The following is a 27,359-nucleotide window of genomic DNA, read 5'->3' as shown; positions in this document are numbered from 1 at the left end:
GTAAATATTGACGTCCAATTAATCTTGCGTAGGGGGAAGCATCTAGGAGGAAAGTGTATTGATGGGAGCCGTCCAAGGAGTCCGGGTGGGTGGATGGATTGGGGGTGGCTGGAAGGGGGGTGTGGGATGAAACACACACAATGTCCACTGTAGAAGCCAGGTAGTGAGGCTGTAGGTGTTCACTGTAAAGTTCTTCTCACTAGCCCGGCCGGTGTGGCTCAGTGGTTGAGCGTCGACCCCTGCACTAAGAGGTCGCCGGTTCGGTCCCTTCAGGGCACATGCCCAGGTTGTGGGCCTGATCCCCAGTTGGGGGCGTGCAGGAGGTGGCCAATTGATGTTTCTCCCTCTCCCTTCCTCTCTCTAAAATCAATAAAATATATATATATTTTTTTAAATGAAGTTCTTCACACTTTTCTGGATGTTTAAAAATGTTGATCATCAAATGTTGAGGAGTCAAACATGTTGCTGCAGAGCCAAGCCAGGGCAGGGGGGTGACCGATGCAGGGTCACACGGTCTGCCGCAAACACGGAGACCGGTTTTCAGGAAGGCGAACGGGACTGTGGGCATGTGGGCAAACCCGCCCTCTCGCCGCTCCATCTGCAAGACGCAGGGAGCTCGGCCCAGAGGGCAGAGCCCGGATTCGATGGGAAGCCATTGACTCTGAGCAAACAGGACTTCACAGGATCTGGCAGAAAGCAACTCGACCCTTTCCGAGCAAGCCTGACCCGCTTCCTCGCCGGGACATCAGCTTAAATGTGGGCTCCGGGCAGGCCTTCTCTGGCCACGAATCTGCCGTGGCCCCCACTTCCTCCATCCCTCTCTCTGTGTTAATTGTCTTCGTGACAGTTCCCCCATCAGATACATTTCTTCGATCTTCCTTAATATGAGTATTATTTGTCTCCTCCCACTAGAGTGTAGACTCCAGGACAAAAGGGACTTTGCCTCTTTATGGCTTTATCCCCTGCACCTGTAACAGTCTCTGGCACAAAGAGGGACACGGTGACTCTTTGTTGCAGGAACAAAGAAATGAACAGAGCTGGACAAGCTTCGGTGCACCCCCAGGTGCAGAATTCTGCCGCCCAGAGCATGCCTGTTGCTGACCCCACCTATGCAGAATAGCGGGGAGGGAACTTAGGGATCGGCTGCCCTCACCCCATTTAACAGATGAGGAAACTGAGGCTCAGAGAGAAAATCCAAATTTCCCAGCATCCACTGCCAGTTAGTGGCTGAGTAGACAGGGTCCCAGGCCTCCTGGCTCCCAGCTTGGTACCCTTTTTCTCCAACAAGCTGCTGGGGTTCTCGGTAAAGTGCTCATCCCCAGGGGTGGCTGCAGATGGACAGACACACAAGCTCCACTGGGCTGGGCTGCCCGCGATGCCATGTGCTGATTCCAGGGGGCAGGATATGCCAGCCTAGCGATGTTCGCAGGTGGGCAGGCTGGCGCAGGCCGCTGATGGGCCATGTCCATGGGCCTGCTGGCGGCCAGTCATGCTGACACAGGCCCAATTGTCTGCACAGCCTGCCGAGCGTGGAGGACTGGGCAGATTGGCACGGCGAGGTCCCTCCCCGTGGACTGGCAGCCCCTCCTGGCTGCATCGGTCAGCCAGACTGGCGCAAGCTGGGCATCTGTTCCCATGATGAGCCCTTGCTGGACACAACCTGTCCCCGCAGGTGTGCTCACTGACGGGCAGCCTGGGAGGCATTGGGGCCAAGCACTGAGCGTGACCCCTGCAGGACGTCGTGGGAGGTGCCACGGGCGGGGACTGGGGCCAGAGCCTCGCACAGATACACAGACACTGTCGGTGCCCCATCCCCTCACACACCTGCTCAGCGGGCCCGAAGGATCCGGCATCAATCGGAAGCTCTGAAGAGGGGGCCGGGGCGACGGGCCCCTCTCTCAGTCCTCCAGCCTCTTTCTGACCTTCGTGGGCGCTGTCACCCCTCCGCTCTTGAAGCCCGCAATGACTGCCACCTCTCTCCGTAGAATAACCACAATAGTGATACCTACTATGTGATACCTGCCGGGCTAAGCATCTTACAAGTATAATAACAGCACACAACTACAGAGCGTTTACTGCATCCCAGGCACTTTGCTGAGCACTTCATGTGAAAACTGCATTCCTCCTTCAGCCACTTACAGGGTGGTACTCGTCTTACCCCCATTTACAGATGGGGGAGCTAAAGCAGGGAGCTGTGAAGTTACTTGCCCGAGATCTCGAGGTAGATCTGAACCTAGGAGTCGGACCCTTCACACCCAGGCCAGGCTTCAAGTCCCTGCCTCCCACACAGCCCGTGGAACCCATCCTGAGTGCCCGGTCGCTCTTCGCCCGGACCTCGCTTTGCCTTGCCGTTGTGCATGCCTGGAGGCCCTCCTGCCCCCTGTCTGCCAGCAGACTCTTCTCACCCTCCAGGGCACAGCCCCCTGGCCGAGCTGTGTGGGGCCTGCCTGCAGCCCGTCCAGGCAGGACTCCCGGCCCCTCCCAGCCCTGCGCCATTTCTGCCCCACACGGCCGCCCGGGACAGGTGAGCACACGTTACTGATCTCTCTCTGTGGTCTCCCTGCCCCGCCCTTTCTGTGAGCTCTGGGAGGGCCGGGAGCATGCCCGACGCTGCCCTTTGTCCACGGGCCTGGCCCCGGACACACGGAGTGAATGAATGAGGAGCTGAGGTCACTTGGGTTAGAGGAATGAAGGCCGAGGGCAAGTAATGAGCAGTGGCCTTCGGGAGATAGAAGGTGGGAGACAACGCTGTCCCTCCTCTTCCTCCATCCCCACCCCACCACGTCCAGAACCTGACGGGGGCGGGGCAGCGGGGTTACACTGGGGAAGGCCGTCCCTCGGGGTGGAGCCATCTGTGGTGCTGGGATCACCGTCAGGAGGCAGGGAAGGGGCAGCAGGCAGCGGGCACAACCACTCGGACCCGAAGGGGCAACAGTGCCCTGGGTGCCGCAGCTGCACCGCACCGGAGGGTGAACCTTGGGTTCCAGGCACAGGAGGGCGTGGTCAAAGAGGGGGTGCTTCGGGGCTGAGGGGTTGGCTTCTGGCCCTGCCGCCTCCTTCCTGTGTGGCCCTGAGCATGTCCCTTCCCTCTTCGGGCCTCGGTTTGGCCTTCTGCAAAGTGAGAGGCCAGATGGGACGGTGGAGGGTCTCCTCTCTGAGAGGTGGGCCCCCCAGGTACCAAGGTCTGGCAGTCGATGGCCCCGGGAGAGCCGCAAAGAGGCCCTGGTTGGGGAAAGTCCGGAGGGCTTAGGGCAGTGTCTCCCAACCGTGGTCTCCAACCCCTGCATCCAGCTGGCCCGGTGGGGCTTGTTCAAAGTTGAGGCTCTGCCCAGGACTCACTGAGGTGGAGCCTCTGGGCTGGGCTTCCAGGGAAACTGGCATTTTCACACCCTACTGCCACCTGCCCAGGTGATTTTACTGTGCACGGAAGTGTGTGCCTGGCATCTGTCCAGGTCTTTCCTGTCTCCCTGCTCCTTGCTAGCAGCACCTGCAGCACAGGTTTGGGGTACACCGCGATGGTGAGGGAGTTCCCAGGGCATCTGAGCCTGTATCCGGTGGAGTGGGTGGGGCTCAGGCAGTTGGGACCTGACTGTGGCTTTGCATTTGACTGATGGGAGCCTGCCTGGGGGTGGGAGATGGTAAGGGGGCAGGGTTGACATGATGTTGTCTCCCAACCTGGCATTTCTCAGAAAATTACCCCCACACACAGGCACCCTGGTTGATGTTCCCTCCACCCCCTCCGGCCTGGAGCTGGGAACAAGCGTGTAGACTGCACCCGCAGTGCAGGCATCATACATGCACACGTGTGCACACACATCCACACGCGCCACAAATCCACACACTGACGCACAACCCTCAGCAGGCATGCACAGTATCTCACCCCCAACCCTCGTGTTCTCCCCAAACACCCAGAACGACACCGAGCATCCTCCCCACGCAGCCCCCAAGTACGCAGATTCACCCTCACCCCTGCTGACGCACCTACGCACTCACGCCCCGGGCCCGGCCGCTCCTGGGACCTGCGCTCACACCAGTTGCACACACACCCCTCCCACGTGCAGAAGCACCTGCCCACCTGTGTGGAACCCACGGAGCCAGCAGCTGCTCGCCTTTCATCCTCCCCAGCCCGGGGGCCGCAGCCCTCCCCACCCCCGTCCCTGAGCTGCTGTCTACCATCACGCGGTAACCAGATGAGACAAGGCAATTTATGACACCAGCTGTCTCTGTCAAAACCAGATCTCACACACACACGGGGGACGCCAGTTACCCCGAGCCCGGCCCTGCCAGAAGGTGGGACTCATGAGGGACACAGAGCAGGGGTGGCAGCCGGCCACCCAGAGGAGTGGGTGGCCCTTGACTGGAGGATTTCCCCCTTTTTCCGTCCTTGGGCCTCTGGCCTCTGGCTTCCCCAGGCCCCAGGGAGCCTGCCCTCCCTTCTCTGTGACCGCTCCTCGGGCCTGCTCTCAGACCCAGGGTGGAGAACAGGCGGGCAGGAGGTCTGGGGGAAGAGTGGTCCAGGGTCACCATGGCAACGAGGAACATGGGAACCCTCTGCCTGCCTCTCCCCCTACGCAGCAGGCCATGGAGAGGCTGCGCCACTGTCCCTACTTCCTCTCTACCTTCGTTCCTCTCCCTCCTCCCTGAACAGCTGGCCTTATGCCCTGCACCCCAGCCCAGGTTTCCCTGGGCCTAGAACACCTGCTCCCTTCCTCGCTCCCTACCCAACCCGTCACCCAACTCTGCCGCCTGAGCCACTTCCGCCCTGGACCTCAGAACCAGACAGGGCTCCCTCCCCGCTCCTCCACTTACCAGCTGCGCGGCCAACTTCTGCTCCTGGAGAAAGACGTTCATTCTGTGGACTGAGAGGCGCTGCGTGGCCAAACTCCGCACCAGGAGTCAGGTACAACGTGGGCTCAGGTTCTGGCAGAGTCAGGGAACACCCACCGCAGGAATTGGGAGTGGTGACGACGTTTCTGCAGGGTCATGGGCTGTGTCCACTGCTGTGTCCACCGCTGGGCTCCCGGAATAAGCACGAACGGCTTGAGCCCAGCACTGAGGCTGCGGTGACCTGAGTAAGCCCTGAGCCCTGGAGGGGGCGTCCTCAGCATCACTGCCGAGCGGCCGGACGGAGACAGGTCCGCTTAGGTCCATCCCTTCATTCTCCCATCGCTCATTCACCCCACAAGCGCACATTAAGGACGTACTGTGCGCAAGTCCCGCTCGAGGCCCGCGGGCCACGGGAAGTGAGGACGGGACCGCTCAGAGATGGCGCGTGGCAGACGTTTCTAGGTGAGCTTCGCGTCACGTGCACAATACCAGCGACAGGGCAGGAAGTCCACACGTTACAAGATGCTTTCATGCATATGGTTCCCATTCCTACTCCTAACAACCGTGGAGCATCGGTTGTACCGACAACCCTCATCGTACAGATGAGGAAACTGAGGCAGAAAATGGCAGCGCCCACAGCAGAACCGCGCCTCCCAATGCTGACTGTGGTTTCTCGCCAGCATCATCACTCGCGTTGTCTAATTAACTGTCCCTTTACCCTCAACGACAACCCTATAGGACGCGCGTGTGCGGGGCTTTGAACCGGGCCCGCCTGACTCGAGAGCCTAGGGCCATCCACTCTCCCATGTCTAATCAGCTCATTAAAGGCCTCCTTGCAAACCCTCCCTCTCGCTGCCCAGCCGCACAGACCTCAGCTGCTCTATTTCCAGGGCAGCAAATTCCTTCCCGGCTGGAGAGGAGCTGGGATAATGTAGGCAGGCAATTTAAACAGCTCTAGCAAAATACACCAGCACTTTTCACTCTCGGCCACTATTACACTTCCCAGCCGCAGCGGAATTGGCCCCTAAGAGGGATATCAAGTTTATTACAGCTATTTCCAATCTGTAATTGGTTTTGTGGCACACAAAGAAAAGGTGGTTGGGGGGTGGGAGAGGCGATTTCTGTCCCCCCCTCCTTTCTTTTCTTCCTCTTCTGGCTGATGGCACCCAGGGATGTTGTTGGTGAGGAGGCTGGAGTTGGAGACTTATTTGTTTTTCAAATGAGACACTCGGCTGGCCGGCGGGCTCTCGCCGCTGGCTCAGAGGAACCTGTTCACCATGCTTTGGTGACATCACTTGAAAAGCAATCCCGCGTGGCTGAAGCCAGATGTGCTGGTGGGGGCAGCTGGGGATCTGGGGTGGGGTCCCAAGGGGCCCGGGGGCAGCTGGTTGAGCCCTGGTGGGCCAGGCCAGAGTGTGAGTAGCTGCGGTTTCTCGGGCCAGCTGTTCTGGGATGAGAACGTGGTCGGCAACTAGGGGGGAAACGGCCCTCAGAGGTCACTCTTCACCAAATCTCCTCGTTGAGCGTTTAGGGAAACTGAGGCCCAGAAAAGGGGGCAGTGCAGAGATAGCCTGTGGGACTTAGAACCCAGGTCTCCACCTTCTCGGTCCCTTCCACGCAGTGTAGTGGATCATTCCACACTACCTGGCTGAGTGGCGGGGAGAAAACCCACCTGTTCTTTTTTTTTTTTCCATATTGATTTTACAGAGAGAGGAAGGGAGAGGGAGAGAGAGATAGAAACATCGATAAGAGAGAACATCGATTGGCCGCCTCCTGCATGCCCCCCACTGGGGATTTGGCCCACAACCTGGGCGTGTGCCCTGACCGGGAATCAAACCGGCGACCTCTTGGTGCATAGGTTGACGCTCAACCACTGAGCTACACCAGCCGGGCAAAAAGCCACCCATTCTTGAGCACCCATTATGCGCCTACTGTCTTCATCAGAGCCCACCCTAACCAGCCTTCCTACTTTGGAACTAAGTAAAAATAATGCAGTAGCACCCTGCACCTCCTTATCCACAAGGGACATGTTCCAAGACGCCCAGTGGAGGCCTTAAATCGTGGAGAGTTCTGAACACTTCGTATATTTCTTTCTATGCATACATACCCAGGATAAAGTTTAACTTATAAATTAGGCACAGTAAGACACTAATGAGAATAACAAACAATAAAATAGAGCAGTTCTAACAATATACTATAATAAGTTCCGTGAATGTTCTCTCTCTCTCTCAACACCCTATTATACTATATGCGTAATGTGGTGATGCTGGACAAAGGGATGATTCATGGAGCAGGACAGTGAGAGATTTTGTCACCTCGCTCCGAACATCCGTGCAATTTAAAATGTATGAACTGTTTATTTCTGGAATTTTCCGTTTGATATTTTCGGACCATGGCTGACCAGAAGCAACTGAAGCCATGGAAAGTAAAGCCACAGATAAGGGGGCACTGTTGTAACAGCGAAAGCGCATCGGCCATTTCTCCTTATAATTACGTGAGCTTGTGTCTGCCAACAATGCCTGGCCCGCAGCAGGCCCGTCCACGCTGGCTGCTTTAGTTCTCTCGCCGTTATTATCACGGGTGCCAAGCAGCCCCCGGGGCTCTCCGAGTGTGCAGTCTCAGGTGTGAATCCTCACACAGCGCCTTGCAGGCTCCCATTGTGCAGATGAGAAGACAGAGGCAGAGACTTCTCCAAGGTCACACAGATTCTGAAAAATATGTTTTTATTGATTTTTTTTTTTTTAGAGAGAGAGAGGGAGGGAGAGAGAGATAGAAACATTGATGTGAGAGAACATCAATTGGCTGCCTCCTACCTGCCCCCCACTGGGGATTGTGCCCTAACCAGGAATTGAACCAATGACCTCTTGGTGCATGGGCCGATGCTCAATCCACTCAGCCACACCGGCTGGGCAACACACAGCTTTAAACTAAACGTGGCTGACCCCCCAAAGCTTCTGTGTTTTTCCCAATCTGCACCCCCAGAATGGGTCCCCTACTCCTCTCTCTAACTAGTCCACACCGAGGGGTCGAATGCCCCATGTACTGCCCAGGTGACCTTGGACAGTTCACTTGCCTCTCTCTTGGTTCTTGGTTATCTGCAAAATGGGGGTGACGACCCATCTCCCAGGGCCGTTCATTTACTCAGCAACGCTGCTGTCGGTGCACACCGTGTCAGGCACCGTGCCAGGCGCTGGGACACGGCTCCGGGAGTGTGAAGTCCGGAGAATCCAAACAACGCAACGGAGGGAGGGCCCGTGTACGGGGTCAAGCGCGTGTCCACGGTTCAGCCCTTGTACACGGGCATGATCTTGTGCACAGCTTCTTCTCTCTGGCCCAGCTGCGCCCCCTGCATGACCAGGACGCTTTCCTGCCGTGCGTGGTATTCGTGCCCGGACCTCGACGAAGCGCAGCTCAGGTTCACGCTTTGCTCCAGCAGCATCGCTGCTTGATGGTCCGGCCTCCTCCCCGGCAGGGCAAGGCTGCTCCCATCAGGAAGGCCAGCCTGGCCGGCCTGGGGGCAGCAGGGCCCTGGGACAAGTCCATACTGCAGATCATGTGGTTTTTGTTCTGTTTTCCGTTTTCATGGTACCCGCGGTGCCTGGCACGTGGAAGGACTCAGCTCATGAATGAATTCGTCCGTCCATTCATTCGACGTGTATTTATTGAGTACCCTGTGCCCAACTCTGGGCACAGAGTAATAAAACCTACCCTCACCACGCTTCTGTTCTAGGAGTGGCTCACATTCAAGAGTCTATTTGATTCGATAAAAATCTTTCAACTGCCCTGGCCGGTTGGGCTCAGCAGCTAGAGCATTGGCCCGAGGACCAAAGAGTTTCGGGTTCGATTCTGGCCAAGGGCACCAGCCTCCATTGCGGTTCGTTCCCGGCCCTGGTTGGGGTCGTGCAGGAGGCAACCAGTTGATGTGTCTCTCACGTTGATGTTTCCCCCCACACACCCCCACTCTATCTGAAGATAAATGGGAAAGTATCCTCGGGTGAGGATTTTTAAAAAATCTTTTGACTGAATGAACCCATAAGTACATCTTCCTCTGGGGGACGGAAAGCCCATACATCTGGGTCTTTGTCTCTCCGGGACAGCACCGTGTCCACCCCACCAGCTTGCCGTCCTCTGTGTGCCCTGACCTGGTGGTCACCCCCTCTGTGGCACTAGGAGAGGGTGTCAGAGCCCCGGGGACCAGCCTGCTTCCAGGAACGTGCTCAGAGCATCCTCCAGCTTCTCTGGTCTGACGTCACCACCAGCAGGATCCTGGGACTCTGTTCTCCTTCCAACCTTCCCTGCACCCCCAGCCCTCCAGCCCGCCGTTGCCCACATGGCTTCAGGCTCTCCCCACCTCTGTCCCTCCCCAGGTACGGGCCCCTTCTTTCACTTACTGGTGTTCCGCATCCCCTGGCTTTTCAGTGGAAGATATTCTGCGCTACAGCCCAAGACCCGGAGGGTGGGCAGGGACACCGAGACAGAGGAGCCCGGGAAAGTGTTAGCTGCCTGCTCTCATCTCGTTTAGTCCTTACAAGGGGGCAGGCCCCATTATCTCTGTGTTACAGATGAGAAAACTGAGGCTTAGGGAGGTGAAATGAGAGTTAGTAACAGAAATCAAAAATTCTGCTTCGAGGGGTGGAGGGAATCGGTCTTGCTTCTTGCACAAAAGGGCCCCCTTCTCCAGCAAGCCTTCTGTGATCACCCCAACCTCCAAAGGAATTCTCAGCTCCTCCAAGGGCATCAGATACCCCATGAAGATACCTGTTGCTGTGGCCACCGCCGTCCTGACTCCAGTCTCTCAGTTCCCTGTGGGCCACGGACCATGGCCTGCAACCATGTCTGAAGTGCTTGCTCTCCTGTGGGGCCTAGAACTGTGCCTGCATGTCTTTTTTTTTTTTAATTTTTAATTTTTTAATTTTTTATTTTTCACCCGAGGGTATTTTTCTATTTATCATTAGATAGAGTGAGAGGGAGGGGGAGAGAGAGAGAAAAACATTGATGTGATAGAGCCACATCGACTGGTTGCCTCCGTATCACACAACCCGACCAGGGCCAGGGACAAACTGCAACCGAGCTACGTGCCCTTGACCAGAATCGAACCCGCGATTCTGGTCCACTGGTCAACGCTCTAACCGCTGAGCCAAAGCAGCCAGGGCTGTGCCTGCGTGTCTGGGGAAATGTTTCCAGAGTTAAGGGAAGATGTCATCAGCATCCTCCGGCCTACGCCCTGCCCTCTGCCCACAGCCTGTGATAACCCCCACCTCTGCCCCGTTCCTGTCTGTAACCACCGGGACCTACAGAAAAGTTTCCTTGCAAATAGCCACCCGCCCAGCGGCCCGGAAGACCCAGAGTGAACTCCCAGGCTGCCCCTTTGCTGTACCTTCCCGGGGGCAGGGGGAGGCCGAGGCCAGGCCGTGAACTGGGGTGGTGGACGGCGTGCTGGAAGGGCGGAAAACAGTCTCCACTGCCCAGGCTGACAGCGAAGCCCAGACAGAGCCCCCGAGCAGAAGATGTAAATAAAACCAAAGGAAAACGAGGTGTGTCCTTGAAACTCGCCGGCCCCTCGGCCGGAAACAGGGATTTACGACTCGGATCACTCCACGGCGCTTTCTTTATCTGGGGTGCGTGGGCTTGTGTGTGTACGTGTGGAGTGCGGATGTATTTTCCCGGTAATAAAACCCTCAGTCCGGAGAATAAATTCGAGCTGACAGTTTTACCGACAGACTTTTTTCTCCTTTGTGTAATAATAATAAAAAATAAAAAACGGAGTGAAATTTGAGATTGGGACAATAAGGGCAGCCGACTTTTAGAAGATAAAAGACAGTACCTAAAGGGAGGCGAGGCTGAGAGTCAACTCTGGGCATGACTTCTGGAGAAGATTGCTCCGACCTCCCCTTCTGCGCCTCTGCGGCTGCCCCTGCAGAGCCCGCCTGCGGCCGAGCTGGGGCTGAGGGGCCGTGGGTCCATCCACAGCCTTCCAGCCTCGTGAGCTGGTGCGAATGCCGGCCTAGGAGCCGGCGCTTGGCCGCGCCCAGTGGGGGCCCTCAGCTGAATCCCTTTGCCTCTCTAAGCCTCAGTCTCTTCATCTGCAAAATGGGCACGTTATTGTCTACTCACTTTTCAGGGGCATTGTGGGTCCACACAAAGTGGGGGGGCTTCAAGCAGGTGTCTTGCCCTTGGCGCTGCTGGCATCTGGGGCCAGAGAACCCTTTGGGGGCTTGTTCTGTACATCGTATCATGGGGACAGCATCCCTGGCCTCGAATGTCAATCACTCCTCTCCACAGCTGTGACAACCAAACCGGCTCCGGATGTTGCCAGATGTCCCCCAGTTAAGGGCCCTGGTTTAGGGGTACTCAGCTCCTCTTCCTCCCTCTTCTCCTCGTCCCCTGCTTGGGAAGCTGGTCCTCCTGCTGCAGAAGAGGCCAGTGAGAGAGCGAGGGGCCGTCCTGCCCGGCTCCCCAGCTCCACGGCACAGAGTAAAGGAGGCCCCCAAAGGGAACAATGATGAGTTGGAGGAAGAGACACGGTGCTGTGAGCTTATTGAGGGGTGAAAAGAAACTGCAGGGGAAGTCCCACCGCTGATCCCTCTTAGGGTCCTGGAGCTTGGGAACGTGTTATCATGGTACTAACCCTTCCCAGCCTGGTCTCCCTGGGGACCCTGGTTTCCACAGAGGCCTCCTGGGAGGGTGACCCATACCACAGTGGCCCGTGCTTGGACACAGCTGGTGATCAGTCAGTGCTGGTTGGACTGAATTGCATCTGTGTCCTGTAAACAGTAGCAACACCACCTAGGCCAGACAGATGTGGCCCAAATCACTTGGGTCCAGATGTGCCCAGAGGAGCCCAGCTGCACCCAGACCGGTCCTCCCAGGAGGGTGACAGATCCAAGCTCAATGCCCAGCAAAGCGGGTGGGGGAGGAGGCTTTCAGCACCCCCACCCCAGCCCCCTGGAGAAACGCCGTCCCTGGCCCCTGCCCTCCCAGCCCCTCCCCCGGCCTCCACACGCAGAGCCGCATGGAGTTAATTCCACTTCTCCAGGCCCAGGCATGAGGCCTCCGTCGCAGGCTGTTAGCCCGGAGCCCAGCTGAGTGGTGAGAGGCTGCAGGCTTTCAGTCTATAATAGAGTTGCTGAGACAAGCGGAAAACTGCAGCCGAGTAAACAGATAAATAATTGAAACAGTGACAACACATACCTTGCTGCTTTGTGGAGTAACACTTTCATTAGCGGGAGGCAGCACAGCGGGATGCGGGCGGAGGGGATGTGGGCTGGCCGCGGCCGGGAGCCCAGGACGCTTGGGTCCGGCCTTTAACCAGCTGTGAACAGCTGGGCGCCTGAGCGGCTTTGTGTTCCAGCTCAGACTTTATTATCGCCGCCTGGGTCCCCCGGCTTCTCTGGGCCTCCGTGTTCCTAGGTGCAATGGGGACCGCCCAGCCGGTACCAGTGGCAGCCAAGGGAGAGAGTGAGTTCGCCACACTGTCCCCTTCTCTCCATCCCCCATGTCACCTTCAATCAGTCCTCAACCTAAATTAAAGCCAGAGGGAGATCTGAAACCCTGCAGCCCCTTGCTTCTAGGGGTGCTGGGCTCCTTCGCCTCCAGGATCGGGCACATGGTTCAGTGCCCAGTGCCTCCTCACTCCACCACCTTGCTGCCCATGCCCCCTGAGCAGTCTGCTTCACTGTTCCTCCCTGCCCCGGGGCCTTTGCTCGTGCTGTTCCCTGCGCCTGGAAGCACTCCCATCTGCCAGGCTGTTTCCTATTCTTCCTTCAGAAGATAAATATCTCTTGCTCCAAGAAGGCCTCTGTGACTGCCCTGTCCCCAGGATGGGGGCTGCCCCTCCTCCGTGCTCCCCTGCCATTCTGGGCCACCTCTCACCGGGTCATCAGAAATTACTGCAATGTAGCGTATTTGTCTCCTCCGTGAGATCTTGGCTCCAGTGGCTGCCCGTGGCCCCCAGTTCCCCTCTTCATTTTCTGTCCAGCCTGCTCCCCCATTCTGTCTCTTCTCAGGCCGCATGACTTTGAGATCAAGCCATGACTCTGTGGCTGACTCTGCAAAACACGTCCACACTATCCAGCTCCGTCTGCAGCTCCCAAGCCTTTACTTGTCATTTCTGCAAGGCTGACCAGGGGGTGTCACAGGAGGGGGAGCCCCCGGTGCAATGGAAAGAGACAGAGAGACGAGATGTGGGACCCCAGGAAGTCACTTTACTTCAGAGCCTCAGTTTGCGCATCAATAAAGTGGGGTGACCTGGGAGGGTCCCAGTGACAGCTGTGACATCTCCCACCAGAGGCTTCTCTGGGGCCACAGGGCAGTGGGCTCCCTGGTTTCTCCATCTCCCCAGTGTCCGGAGCCCCTCCCAGCCTGGGCACAGGTGTGGCCAGCACCAGCCAAACGCTCACCTGCGGTGCCCGTGCTCTGTTGCAGGTGATGGATGGCGGCACCATCAAGCAGAAGATCTTTACCTTCGATGCCATGTTCTCCACCAACTACTCGCACATGGAAAACTACCGCAAGAGAGAGGACCTGGTGTACCAGTCCACCGTGAGGTGAGGGCCGGGGTCGGGGACGGGGGGCCACTTCGCCAGCCCTCACGCCCGCCCACAGTGTGTCAGGATCGCCTCGTGGGCTGGGAAGGCAGAGCGGAGGACCCTGCCGCCCAAGTGGGACCCCCTCCTGCAGGGAAGAAGCTGGAAGGGGTCCCGGGGCAGACCCCTGACATTGACCTCCCCAGCCGGCCCCTCCCCCAGTCCTGCGAGGTGGCTTTTCCAAACCTGTTTCCGAGTGAGGCTACTGCGGTCCGGAGGGGGCGAGCGGTGTGCCTGAGTTCACGGGCCGGGAATGCCAGATCGGGGCCAGGAATGCCAGACCGGGGCGTGAACCGGCTCTGCCTGGCCCAGCGGCCCGGCCAGCACGGCCCGTGGGCTCCGAGACCAGAAGGGCCCAAACGTGGCAAGGACAGCAGACCCTGCGTAAGCGGAACCCGGGGCAGAGGCAGAGGCAGGGCCGAGAGGGGAGAGTCCTCAGAGGTGGAGAGACTTCATCTTTCTGCCCCTTTTCCTGAAGACGTTGGGGCAGCAGATTCCAGGCCCCGCCACGCCCTTCCCACCCACTCCCGGAGGGTCCCAGTTCCATTTTATTCCTCTGACCTTCACTCACTGGGCCCTGTTCCCAGATGCCCGTCTGCCCTTGGTCACCTGGGAAACTCCTCATCCGCCTTCAGAACCCAACTCAGGTCCTTTTGGGACACCTTTGGGCTCCCCCTGGAAGAACTGATCTCCCCCAAGGCCGCCACCCCTCCAGGACCCACCCCCCGAGAAGAGGGGAACCTCTCCACACTGATGAAGAGTAGCTTCACGCAGGCACTGAACATGCACAGCTTTGCATGTGCGTGCACATGCACACGCATACATGCACGCACACATGCACATGCACGCACACACATGCACGCGCATGCTCCCTCACACTACACGGCCAACTGCTTTGCCTGGTGGAGAAAGTACAGTCTGCTCCGAAGCTTAAGGATGACTGGGCTGCACTGGGCACATGGGAGATGGGCAGCAGATACAGCCGGGGTGCCCTGTGCTTCGTGGGGTGCCTGTAACATTCCCACTTAGAGCCTCGTGCCGGCCCCTCCAGGAAGATGAGGTCCCGCTCTCCACACGTGGGCTGGCTCTTCCTACAGTGACCATGCGCACGGAAGACAGAACAGCAGCTCTGCTTGACCTGGTCCCCAGCTGTCAGCCCGAGGCCTGACACACAGTAGGTGCACAACGAAATCTGCGAATCGACCATGTGACCCTGGGTTTGCTGCTTGGCCCTTTGGGCCGCAGTTTCCCCATGAGTAAAATGAGAAAATGGGACAAATTTCACAGGATACATCCAGCCCAGCATAGGGCATCTGGTAGATGGTCCTTCCCCGGCCGCTTCTGTAAGAAGGGAAGGTGGGCATGCTCCCCTGGGGGACCTCTCTGGGTCCCCTCCTCTCTGGATTTGTGCCAGGGGTCAGACCCAGACCCTTGCTGGGGGAATCTGGTGAGAACGTGGGTGCAGGGAACTCTGAGGGGCTCTGCTGTGCAAATGGCCACACAGATGCCTTCCCTCGTGTATTTATGATTTCTCCTGCACCCGTTTCCAACGAGGATTCGGGGCTCCTTAGAGCATTAAGCAGGCCTAAGACCAGCCAGAGACAATCCAGATGAAAACAGGAGCCAAGACTCATTTTGGAGAAGAAAATGACTATCCTGGGAACCATTGATGATTTTATACGAAGTAAACATTCGAATCACACCCCCCACCCCCGCTTCCCAGAAGCCTGCCCCTGCATGGCAGCCACGGTCTCTGAGAAGGGCCCCCACACCCCAGCCTATCCCATCCTTTCTGGTGCCCAGCCCTGCGCTGGTCCGGTCTCTAGGGTGACTCCTTGGCTGTGGTTCCTAAGCAGGAAGGAAACCCAGGGCACCCCAGAACACCCCGGGCCTGTCCTTCTTGCTCACTGGAGCATCCAGGACATGGCCTGGAACCTAAGACCTGGTTCAGATCCCAGCTCGGCCACTTCCTGCTCAGTGACCTTGGACAAGGGCCTTCACCTCGTTCTGCCCGTGTCCTAGGCGAGCTTACTCAGCTCGAGGGTTTAAGTGAGCTTCGTGTCCGATGGCCCGAGTGCGAGTTCTAGCCCTTCACGCCCTTGCTGTTCCGTGGTCGTGGGTGTAGTGCCGGTGGTAGTCAATGCCCAAGCTCCGGTCCCGGGGCAAAGCCAACAGAAGTTCGGTGCAGCCGGTGGGGAGCTGATGAGTCCGTTCTCTCAGACGCCACCGCGGTCTCTGAGCCGCTGTTATTACCCAGAAAAATCCCTCCCTCCCTCCCCGTAAAGGAAACTCCTCACCCTCCTCAGAATCTCATGAGCCTTCTCATGTGTGCTGTCTCTCCATCGTCACTAACAACCCCGCCAACACCAAGCAGGTGTTATTATTATTTTCTACAGTCCTGGTTGTACAGATAGGATCAGAATTCATCGAGGTCAAGGGGCTTGCTGCCCAACGGTCCCCTGCTGGAACAACATGAGCTTGGTCAGCCCCAACCAACCACTTATCCTACCCCCACACCCAGAGAGGGAGCAGACTTGCCCAAGGTCACACAGCAGGGCCGAGCTGGCCAGTGCTCTTCTGCGGAGCCTGGGTCCCAGCGGTGGTCTCGCAGACAGACACCCCACCCCGGGAGAGCGGCCAGGAGGAGGCCTGGGTGGAAGGGAAGAAAGGGGCACACCCTCCGGGACGAATCCGATCACACCAGCCCCAGGGACAGCCTCGCTGGAGGAGGCGGCTTCTGCAGGCTGCAGGGCCCCATTCGGGCTGGCGCGGGCAGGGACTCCACATTTACATATAAATGAAGATATTTACAAATTAATGCATATCAACTAGAGAGAGTCCCTTCTCCACAGCTGTCTCCGCCACGTCCTCCTCAGCTGGGGAAAGGGGGGAGAAGGAAGCGAGAGGATTACCGGGATCAGCCAAGAGCAGTCCTCGGCAGCTGAAAGGGGCCCCGGACTCCCCGAGCCTCCTCCCGCTGGTGGGGTCCTGGAGGGACGCGAGTCGGTGAGGTGGCAGGGCTCTGCCCCTGGAGGGGAGGGTGCAGGTGTTGCACACCTTGGGCAGGTCCCCGCCCCTCCCAGCACCCTAGAGGCCCTATCTGTCAAAGGCCTTTCTAGTTCTGAGCCCAGAACCCGGAACTCCCAGCTTGAAATTGGCAGTAATTTATTCCTTCAAAGGGTATTTAATTGAGCACCTCTAGGAACCCGGCATGATGCAAGGTGCCGTGATCCAGGGGTTCAGGAAAAGCAGGGTTCTCCTAGGGACACAGGCAGTAGTCTAGGAAAGCGAGACGTAATAAATATGTCATTGCACCTTCCTCCAGCTTCCTGGGACACCCTCCCAAATAAACCCCTCGCTCAGAATCCTTGTCCCAGGGTCTGCTTCTCGGGCCTCCCAGTGGGGTGTTTGAGGTGGGTGACAGTCCCACCAGCTGGCTGCCTGCACACTGGCTGTCCTCTGCCCTCTCATGCCCTGCCTTCCCCTCCATTCACCTGGCACACCAGGCGGGCACAGGTATGAGCACATCGATGGGCCTCACCGGGGAGAAGATGACTGTGCGGGCAAAATTCACTGGTTCCTGCAGAACCCAGCTGTCCCCCGATGGCAGTTGAGACCTCCCTGGAGGTCACGGTGAAGTCACCATGAGCTTTCAGCCATGCCTGCGCCCCCCCCACACACACACACACACAATGCTGTCTTTCCATCTCTCAAAGCCCTCTGCAGACCCCCGTCCCATTCCATCTGCTCAGGGTGTCGTGAGGAACGCTGGGCAGGTCTCACTGGCTCTGGTGTGGAAGTAAGGAGAGCAGTTCAGGGTGCTCCTGCCCCTCGCACACCCCGCCCACCTCTCTTTGCCAAGGCCCCCCTCATCCTTTCAGGTTCGGCTTAAGTGACACCTCCTCCAGGAAGTCAGTCTTGACTGCCCCCACGGGATCAGATACTCCAGTGTATTTCCCCTTCACACACTTACTGCCGACACTAGGTGTTCATAGTCTGCCTCCCCAACTAGACCAGAAGTCCCATGAGGACAAGGACTGGGTCTGATGTCCCCCGCTCAGCCTAGCACCAGCCCACTGCCCCACCACACACACACACACACACACACACACACACACACACACACACAGAGGTTGTGGACGATTTGTGAATATGTATGGGGTGGGTAAGTTAGTGGTGGAAGCTGTGGTGTTGGGTGGATTAGGAAGGAGCACGTCAGGCCTCTGAGCCTTCCCCCAACATTTGCATCATCCATTCATCACAGGGAACTGAGCAATTGCTCTATGTCAGGGACGGTGCTGGAAATAAAATAGTGAACAAGACATAATCAGACCTGCTCTTGTGAGGTTTATGATGTAGCAGGGGAGTAGGGACAGACTATAAAAATATGTTTAGAATAATAAGAAAAACTATTTACAATTGGTGATGAGTGTGGTGAAGGAAGTAAGCTCATGAGATAGAGGATGAGGAATAGCGGGGAGGGAGCCACGAGATGTCTCATAGGACAGATATTTAAGCAGAAATCTAGGAGATATCGAGAAGCCAGCCAGCCAGGGCTGAGGATAGACACACAGCAAGTGCAAAGGTCCTGAGGTGACAAAGAGCTACCTGATCTGGGAGCTGCCAGGGGGCCAACATGGCTGGAGTTCAGGAAGTAAACTGGCATTTATTTTCAGTGCCCTGCTATGTGTTTTGCCAAGTTCGCCCAGGATGCCGAATGGAGGGTGAGTTGGAGGTGCCAGGGAAGGGGGACAAAGCCCTCCACAGAGGAGTCTGGGGAGGGGGAGAGAGATTTCTTCATAGCCTCAGGACTTAGTTTCCAAACCTGAGTGAAGCTGGGAGAGGGAGCGGGAAGTCCACCTGGGCTGGCAGGGGCCCGGAGGCAAACCAGAGACAGGGGTTGGGGGTTGCCCTCCCTTACCCTCCCCCCCCTCCAGGGTCTGATGGCCATGTCTGGGAACTTGTGCGCATGCGCCTTCCCCCCAGACGGACAGGTCTGGGGACAGCTGGGTGGGGTGGAGCCTAGGTGTCTCCGGGAGAATGTGAGAGCCCAGCCGCACCTCCCTAATTCACACTGATCAGGAGGGGAGATGTGGGGAAATCCAGTGAATGAAGAGAGCCTTGAGGATCCAGGATGTGGGAAGAAACGCCACTTCCTTTATTCCTTTGAGGTGCAACCTCTCACGTATTCACTCAAGGGCACATCTTGCGCATTGGTGGCAGAGCGGGGGGCACAGGACCCAAGGGGTGAAGATGAGCCCCTGCCTCCCTCAGCTTACAGCCCCCCACCTGTCAGCTCGTCCGAAGGCTGCTGCACTGTATCTTTCCATCTTAGTAACCCCAGAACCGACTTGGCATTTAGAGAGGAACAATAAATATTTGTGGAAGGAAAGGAGAGAAAGGGGAGATAAAACACAGAGATAAATAGCTAACAATTCAAGTAATAAAGTGATAGCTGTCAGAGGAAAGATTCAGATAGAATGCAGTGATGAATCAGAGACGGAGAGTCTGGGGAAACCGCCGAGAAGGTGGTGTTTGAAGTGGCCCTAGAAGCATAAGTAGGTTTTAGACAAAGAGTAGCCAGGAGCAGCCGGCCGGGCGGAGGGGTGGGGGCAGGGCCGGCCGAGTCCTGCAGGCAGACAGAGGTTTCCGAGTAGATGCCCTCTGGAATCTGTTCAAACGGGAAAAAAATGTAGTTGGTTTTTAAACAGACACATTAACTGCCCGGTCCAAAGAGCTGAGAGGTTTGTTTCCCTTTGAAAAGTTGAATGTCTCTTCTGAGTCTCATCCATTAGCGCACAGGGCAAAGTCTTTCTTCACGGCTGGTACAAAGAAATGTGCCATCCGACCTTTGTTGGTTTCAAAGCCTGAGTTCCGTCGCTCCCCTCTCCCTTTCGTATTATCAGGAGCCCTACGTCTTTGTTCTCCGAGATACACGTAACACGTGTGCTCGTCCGTGAATTCGCGTTCATTCGGCACTGGGCGCGCACGTTGAGTACCTGCTGTGTGCTGGGCTTGCACCAGGCAGACACACGCAAGCTCTGTCCATAAGAAACTTACTGTCAAGGTTGTGCCCCGTCCTTGACCCAGTGTGAACCCCTTCTTCTCTCCCGCACCCAGAAATCATCTGGGGATGCAAACAAACCAGAGTGAGAGTGTGAGGATAACCTTGAGCCCTTCAGCACTTGATTAATAACCGAGTATGTCTGTCAGTGGCATCAGAATGGCACACCCCAGGTCTTCTACCCGCCGTGGCAGTGGGGTATCGCAAAACCAGGGGATACTTTAGGAGCAAGGGCTGCAGTTCCCCTCCCAGCCACTAGGGGAGTTTTCAGTCCCGTGCGCCCCTCTCAGCCAGGAGAGGCTGCAAGTTCTTAACCTGAGCAGGGAGCCAGGCTCCCTCGGTGTCCGCATCCCCGGACTGCAGGCCAGTCCCCAGACCACCTGCATTAGGATCACCTTGGAAGCTGCTTTTAAAAATACCAATTCCTGAGCCCACCAAGACGGAATTTGATTCAAATGGACTGGAGCAGGGCCTGGAAAATTCGTCTTTCGGAAAGTCTTCCAGGTAAAGATGTTGGCAGTGAGACTTGGACAGCTCTGCTCACACACCTTCCATCTGCTCCGATGTGCAGATTTGGGCCAAAGAACTCAGCGAGAAGCTGCAAGGCACAGATAATTCTAGTTGCTGCTGGCAGCCGGTGGCTGACAGACGATTGTCCTAAGCTGCCCCCCCCCCCCCCCCCTCCGCCAGGGCCAGACCCATTTGGGTTGGAGATAACAGAATAACTGGGCCAGCCAGTGACTTCCCAGTCCAGAGTGACTTCACAGGTACCAACCAGCCCAGAGCCTGGTTATCAGAACAATACAGCTGGTGTGTGCCAGGCCCTGGGCTGAGCTTCTCGGGGAGCGAGGCCATGCTGGGCCGGGGGTCCAGGAGCAAGACGCCCTTTCTGTTTCCCCCGAAGGCAGAGTGCGCCCTGCTTTCTGAGCCAGAGTCTTGCTGGACGCAACCCGTGGCCTCCGTCCCTCGGACCCTCAGGGGATGAAGAGTCACGTACCCCTTGGGTCTGTGCTCTGCAGAAACCACCAGAATCCACTCTCAGCCTTGCTCCCTGGGCCTTGTCTGTCAGGGTGAGGAGCCTCCCTTCTCCATCTCTCGGTCCTCAGTGCCTGGCACAGGCCTGGGATGGAAGCCCAGGGCCTCAGTAAAGGTTTGTTGAATCAATAGGCTGACAGGTTATCCAAATGCGGAATTACCATTTCAAACAGTCAGCAAAACTCTTTCCCATCTATCATCTGGTTTAACCCTCACGGCGGTCGGTGGCGTGTGGGTCTCAGACTCATCAAATCCTGTTGTATGTGTACAGCTGATGCCATGGGACACGGAGAGTTGCCCTCCCTTGTCCAAGGTCACACAGTCCGCACGGGGTGAAGCCTGGGTTGGTCCTCATGGGCCATTGGAGCCGTTTTGGGTCCCTGGACCCCTGGAGCCAGGGTCATTCAACAGTTACAAAGTGCCCACCCTGAGCCAGGACCAGTACCAGCCACTGGAGACGCAGGTGACCTAGTGAGGGCGTGTGACCTTGTGTGTCCATCCCTATATGCACACAAGCACACACACACACACACACACACACACACACACAGTGGATCCCTGGCCTGAGATGTTAGTTGCCTCCAGGTAGGAAGCTGCTAGAGTGACCACCTGGTAGTCCAAGGCCCCTGGATGCTCTGGCCAAGGCGACCAAGAGATGCCCACTCCTGACTCAGAAGTAGGGCTCTAGGAGCCTCTGCCACCTCAGCGGGCGTCATTAACTCCTCGACTTGCTGAGAAACCCTGCTAACCTAACACGCTTCAGCTGCTCCGCCCAGGTTCCCGTTGAGCGGGACGCCCTCCGGCTCCCCGACTCTCCACCTGCCCCTGCGGCCCTCTCCTGCTCCTTCTCTTCTTGTTCCACCTAACTTCTCTCCTCCTCCAATGGTTGCCCGCCCTCCTCTGCCTTTCGGGGCCCAGTTCAGATGCCCCCCTCCCCAAGTGCCCCCGTCGCCATCCCCTAAGGATCAATCCTGCTCCGGGGGTACTCTGCATGGTGCCTCCGCTCTGCTCACACTGGCTGCCGTTGCCCACTCGCGAGAGTGCTGTCCCCACCGAGGCCACGAGCGCCCAGGCAGGTGGGGCCCAGCTTCACTCGCGCAGGATGGCCCCTGGCACTTTCCCGAGGGCTGGGCACCGCCTCCCTCCTCCCGAGTCCCTCACTCCCCTCCGGGAAAGGTTGGTCCTCTTCTCCTTTTGTTCCTCGACTTACAGTCTTTTCTTCTGATTCTGCGGTTCTCCTTTCTTAGGACGATATTCTTTTCTTCACTTCTCCCCCTCGAAATCTCGCTCCCCACGTGGGGTCCTCTCTTCTCCCGGCCTGGCCTTGCATCCCGGCTTGGAGGCCTCCGTGACCCGGAAGCTCCCCAGCTGCACAGACCCTGGATCTCAGGCTGCAGAGACCAGTGGCATCGAGGGGGTCCCTGTTCCACGTCGGGGTGGGGGCACTTCTCTGTGGTGGGCCTTGGGTTAGAGGAGACCTTTGATGCAGGGGACTGAGATGTACTTTGTTGAGTCCCCAGGTGTCACCAAGCAGCCTTGTCCCCCACCCCCACCCCATTCTCTATTTGCCCCACAGGAGGCCTCTGGGAGTCCCAGAACAGACTCTTTGTCACTAGTCTTTCTCCCCTGGGGAGGGAAGTGCTTGCAAAGCTGTCTGCTGCCCTCTGGTGATGCACTTGGGTATTGCAATGGGGGGTCCCTGCCTGTGTCCACCCCCACCCCCATTACCAAGGATGATGGGTCTTGTCCCTCAAAAGTAGGATCCCTCCTTTCTTCATCACTAGGGCCTCAGTGCCCAGCAAGGGTCTCAGTAGAGATTTGTTAAATTAATGAGCTGACAGGTTATCCAAATGTGGAATTATTATTTCAAACGTTCAGCAAAACCCTTTCCCATCCATCATTTGCTTAAATCCTACTGACAATTTTATGAAGTGTAGATCTCAGACCCTATTAGTGGGGCTCAAGCTAAGCCCAGAGAGGAGAAGTGACTACCCAGGAGCTGGGAGAGGTTCTTCCCCTAGGGGCCTTCCCAGGGAGGGGCTGCGCCCCCGTACTGATGGAATGGGGAACCCGTTTTCTGCTCTGGGCTGCAGTTTGCCTTTCGCAGGGGGCCTTCTGGAGACAGTGTCTTCACCCAGAATCACCCCAAGGAAGGCAAGCCCAGTGTCAGCTGCAATCTGGCCGGGCAGGGGACAGAGGTTCTGATCTGTGTCTCGTGTACCATGACATGTTTCAGCAGCCACCCAGGTAAGGGCTTGCCCTCATCACTCATCTGCCTTTTAAAAAGCATTTTTTTTGTTAACTGTAGACATCAAAACACAGGGGTAAACAAGGGAGATAAGGTCCCTGTCCCCATGGAGGTGACGCTCCTGGGCAACCCAGAGGGAGTCGGGGAGGGGCTCTCTGCAGCCTGGGGTCGGGGTGACGCAGCCACGCATCTGGGAGAGCGAATGGGCATCTGGGAGAGGAGGAAGAAGAGCCTCAGCTGGGCAAGCTCAGCAGGACAAAGCCCGGAGGTGCCCCATGAGGAGGTGGGGGCGGAGGGGAGCTCAGCACAGGCCAGACCTCATGCAATGAGCCTCTTGAACTTGACCGCGTACAGAGCCACCTTGTCTGATGCAGATTCTCAGGTAGTGGGTCAGGGATGGGGCCTGAGTGCCTGTGTTTCTTATCACCTCCCAGGTGGGCTGGTGCTGCTGTTCGGGGTGTCACAGAAACACGCAGGGAGCTCTGCAAACTCCCATACCCTGGCCAAGCCCGGCCGTGGATCAGAACTTCGGGGGCGCAGGGGGGCGGGGCGCCTGCCTCAGTTCTTCCTCGCCTCACAGTGGTTCTGCTGTGCAGCAGGTTTGAGAACCACTGCTGCAGAACGTTCTGGGTTGTTAGAGAAAGGCTGGGTTGTATTCTAGGAGCGGTGAGGCGTCATCCAAGTCGATTCTGTTTCTGTGTTGTTGAAAGATCCCCTGAGCTCGGGGGTTGGGGGGGGGATGGAGGCGGAGACCAGGGAGGAGAGGTGGTGATGGGGTGTCTGGGCAGGGGTGGGGAGCCCTGCTGGGGCTTTGGAAGCAGAGCTGGCCAGACTCATGGCTGAGCTGGATGTGAGGGCACCTCAGAAACAGATGAGCTGACGGTGACCTCGAGGGCCAGGGTCATCGCATGTAGGCGGAGGAGAGCTTGCTCCTGAAATGGGGAGACCAGTGAGGACCGGCCAGGGCTGGGGGTGGGGTGCAGACTTCTCACGTTCTGTTTGGACCAGGTTAAGGCATTTCTGGTAGGCACCAGAGTAAAGACAGTGAGTAGGTCGATGGGAACACAGGGCAAGGGAGAAGTTGTCACGGATACAAATGTGGGAGCCAGCAACACACAGATGCCATGTAAAGTCACTGTCCCCTCCCAGACTTGGGACAGTGCAGCCGGCAGCCTTCTGCCCTCGTTCCCCGGATGAGAAGACCGAAGCCCAGAGACTGTGGCAGACTTCCCTTAGGTCACAGGGCAAGTCAACCCCGGCACTAACCTCAACTTCGGGCTCCGAGACGGGGTCATTTCCACTCCGCAGAGCTCAGGGTAGCTCCCCCACCCGCCACAGTGCGAGGGACAGAGTTGCTGAGGTGGCAAATAATTTATATCTCCGCAGCCAGAATACATGAGCTGTTAGAAATTATCTACACACACGCACACGCACACCCATTATCCTTTTCCTTCTAAGTAAAAAATCAGTAGCCGGCTGTCAGCTTTATTACTAATTACACAACTACTTTATTGCTGGTATTAAAAAAAATTGAAGGCTAAAAATGTCTGGGAAGGACTTAATTTAGTAAACAGTTCAGAACAAAGTATTTGTCGCTGTGGTTTTTCTTCGCATTAGAATTTGCTCCGGGTGATTCAAACCTCCTCTTTACTGTATTATTGCAGTTTAATAAAGTTCCCAGGTTCTGGGAGAATCTTCTTTGCCTTGGAAGGTAATTGTGTTTCAGGAGGTGAGGATGGGGTGGATTGATGGAGAAGGGGGGAGGGGGAGTCTGGTGAGCTTAAGGGTCCTGGGGAAACACAGCCGAGAGAGGGCAGGAGGTGAGTGCCCTGGTGAGCTCACAGTGAGGAAGGAAGGAAGGAAGGAAGGAAGGAAGGAAGGAAGGAAGGAAGGAAGGAAGGAAGGAAGGAAGGAAGGAAGGAAGGAAGGAAGGAAGGAAGGGAGGACGGGCTCCCAGTTGAACCACCACGTTGCTGCACACCTTAGGTAAGGACAGGGAGTCACCTAAACCTTGCCATTGATAGAGATAAAGGACAAAAGGTCAGTGGGCCATTGGCTTTTTGTACAGAACAGGCACCTGTCAGCTCTATTTGCGAATCACCCAGACTGCAGCTGAGATGATGAAGCAACACCACACAGGCTGCAGGGCAGGGAGGTCTTCCTCATTCTGCAAAGAGCAGAGGCAACTAGAGAAGGGGAGTGACTTGCTCAAGGTCACGCAGCTCAGTAGCAACGGAGAAGCCGGGTCCCAGGCTTCCTGGTGTCCAGTCAAGGGCTGCCCTTTCTTCCCAGCTCCCCACAGCCGACGTCCCTCCTCTGCACGTCCGGGCCCCTCGGTGACTGGGTTCCTTCTACCCTTTCTAAAGTAACGTCGCATTGTGGCCCTGCTGCCTGCAACCCTCCGAGGGCTTCCTGGCCCCCTTGGGAGAGAACCCCGTTTCCATCAGGCCTGCGAGGTCTCACGTGTCTCACTCTCCATCCCGCCCTCTCCCTTACTGTCCTCGGGTCCCCCGACTCTGTCACCGAGCTTGCTCCTATCTCGGGACCTCTGCTCATGCTTGTCCTCTGCTAGGTACAGTCTTCTTCCATCCCAGGCCTCCAGTCGAATGTCGCTTGCACAGAGGGCCCCTTGAGCCCTCATCTGGAGGAGCCCCCTCACCCTCCCCAGGCTCTCTTGTCCCCTGGTCCTGTCGGCCTGTCGCAGCATCGATTCGTGTCCACTAGGACTCTCATTTGTGTATCTGAGTGCGTTTTCCTCTTCCCCCTCAAATGCAACCCTGAGGATGAGGGCTTGGTCCCTCGTCTGTTCCCCCAGCACCCAGGGCGATACCAGTCACCCCTGTATCAGTGGCCAACTAATATTTCTTTTATAAAAAAAAAAGTTTTGCCCTGGCCAGTTTGGCTCAGCGGTTAGAGCGTCGGCCTGCGGTCTGGAGAGACCCGGGTTCGGTTCCCGCTAAGGGCACGTACCTCGGTTGCAGTTTGTCCCCGGCCCTGGTTGGTCGTGCGGGTGGCAGCCACTCGATGTGTCCCTTCACGTCGATGTTTCTATCTGTCTCTCCCTTCCTCTCTCTCCCTCCCACTCTATCTGTACAAAAAATGGAAAAATATCCTCAGGTGAGGATTAAAAAAAAAAAAAAAGTTTTTATTGTCTTTTTAGAGAGAGGGGAAGGGAGAAAGAGATAGAAACATCAATATGAGAGAGAAACAAGGATCGGCTGCCTCCTGCACGCCCCCTCCTGAGGGTCAAACCCGAAACCCAGGCATGTGCTCTGACTGGGAATCGAACCGGGACCTCTCAGTCCCTGGGACAGCGCTCAGTCCACTGAGCCACACCGGCCAGGCTACCAATTAATATTTCTCATGTGGATAAGTGAACTCCTCGTCAGGGCCAAGTTATTAGACCACTGCCCGGTGCTGAATCCAAAGCCCTAGGGTCTCAGGACTAGAGTCTAGTCCCAAGTCTGCAGTGAAGCTTCTCCAAGCCTCAGTTTCCCTTTTTTTCCGGTGCTCTAATGGGAGAGGACACTGGACAGCCCTCCCAGCTCTAACCCTGTCTGCGCCTTCTTCGCCACACCGTCGAAGGGACCGGCAGTGGACGGCCCCCAGGGCAGCAGGCTCCCTGCTGGGACAAGCTGGGGACTGTCCATGGGGCCAGTCGCTTCTGCGTGTGGCTGCTCCGGGGCGTGGCTGCCCTTGTGTGGCGGTTTCCTCGGGAGCTGTGCTGACATTCCTAATTATTATTTGGAAAGGTTCGGGGAGGCTCGGCTAATTGATTACAGATTTCCTTCCTTGACAGGGCATTTGTTCAGCCGCGTCTTTTATTTTTTCCCCGTGCTAGGTTAATGTTCCCGGGCACGTTGAGTATTTTGTGGGGACCATGGGACCAAAGCCAGTCATAACTCTCCCCCAGCTCACCAGCCCTGCCAGGGGCTTTCGGGCACTTTAATTTAACTTCCCTGGACCTCTGCTTCCCCACGAGTGATGATATAGCCAGAGCCCTGAGACCTGAGGCCTAATGACAATGCAAACGCCCGTGCTTACCGAGCTCTGGCTACGTGCCAGCGCTTCGCACACGCTGACTCACGAAGCCTCCGTTTGCAGGGGAAGCGAAGCTCAGAGAGGCTAAGTGACTTGCCCGAGATCACACAGCCCCCCCAGCTGGGCGAGGGGCCCCTGCGAGTTCGGGGACACAGGACGCCCTGCACGCCGGGCTGTGGTGCGGCAGGTGTGCCGCTGAGGGTTGCCTCTGCCACATGCTATTCCTGGTGACACCGGGTAGGACTCGGGCCCTCAGCTCTTCACTGGTAAGAAAAGAAGAGTGACTGCAGGTCCCCAAGCTGTGGTGAGGGAATGCTCGTCTTCAAAAGGCCCAATGCCTAACACAGCGGTGTTAAGTAAATAGCTGAATCTCTTGGCCAGCGTGGCTCAGTTGGCTAGGTGTCGTCCCATCCGCCGAAAGGTTGTGGGTTCGATTTCCAGTCAGGGCACATACCTAGGTTTCAGATTTGCTCCCTGATGGGGGTGCCTACGGGAGGCAACCGATTGGTGTTTTTCTCATACACCAATGTTTCTCTCTCTCTCTTCCTCCCTCTCTCCC

General features: G+C 57.0%; 1 protein-coding gene across 1 annotated transcript in view; it reads left to right on the top strand.

Moving 5' to 3' along the window:
• IGSF21 (immunoglobin superfamily member 21) overlaps positions 1–27,359 on the top strand; it is a 173,328-nt gene that overhangs the window by 72,723 nt on the left and 73,246 nt on the right. Inside the window, exon 3 of the mRNA XM_036256833.1 lies at positions 13,252–13,373. Coding sequence (XP_036112726.1) covers positions 13,252–13,373 — 122 coding nt within the window. The remainder of the gene's footprint in view (positions 1–13,251; positions 13,374–27,359) is intronic.

This window comes from Molossus molossus, unplaced genomic scaffold, assembly GCF_014108415.1.
Source record: "Molossus molossus isolate mMolMol1 unplaced genomic scaffold, mMolMol1.p scaffold_m16_p_12, whole genome shotgun sequence".
NCBI classification, from domain to species: domain Eukaryota; kingdom Metazoa; phylum Chordata; class Mammalia; order Chiroptera; family Molossidae; genus Molossus; species Molossus molossus.
The sequence above is the reverse complement of the archived record's forward strand: the minus strand, read 5'-3'. Positions and strand labels throughout refer to the sequence as shown.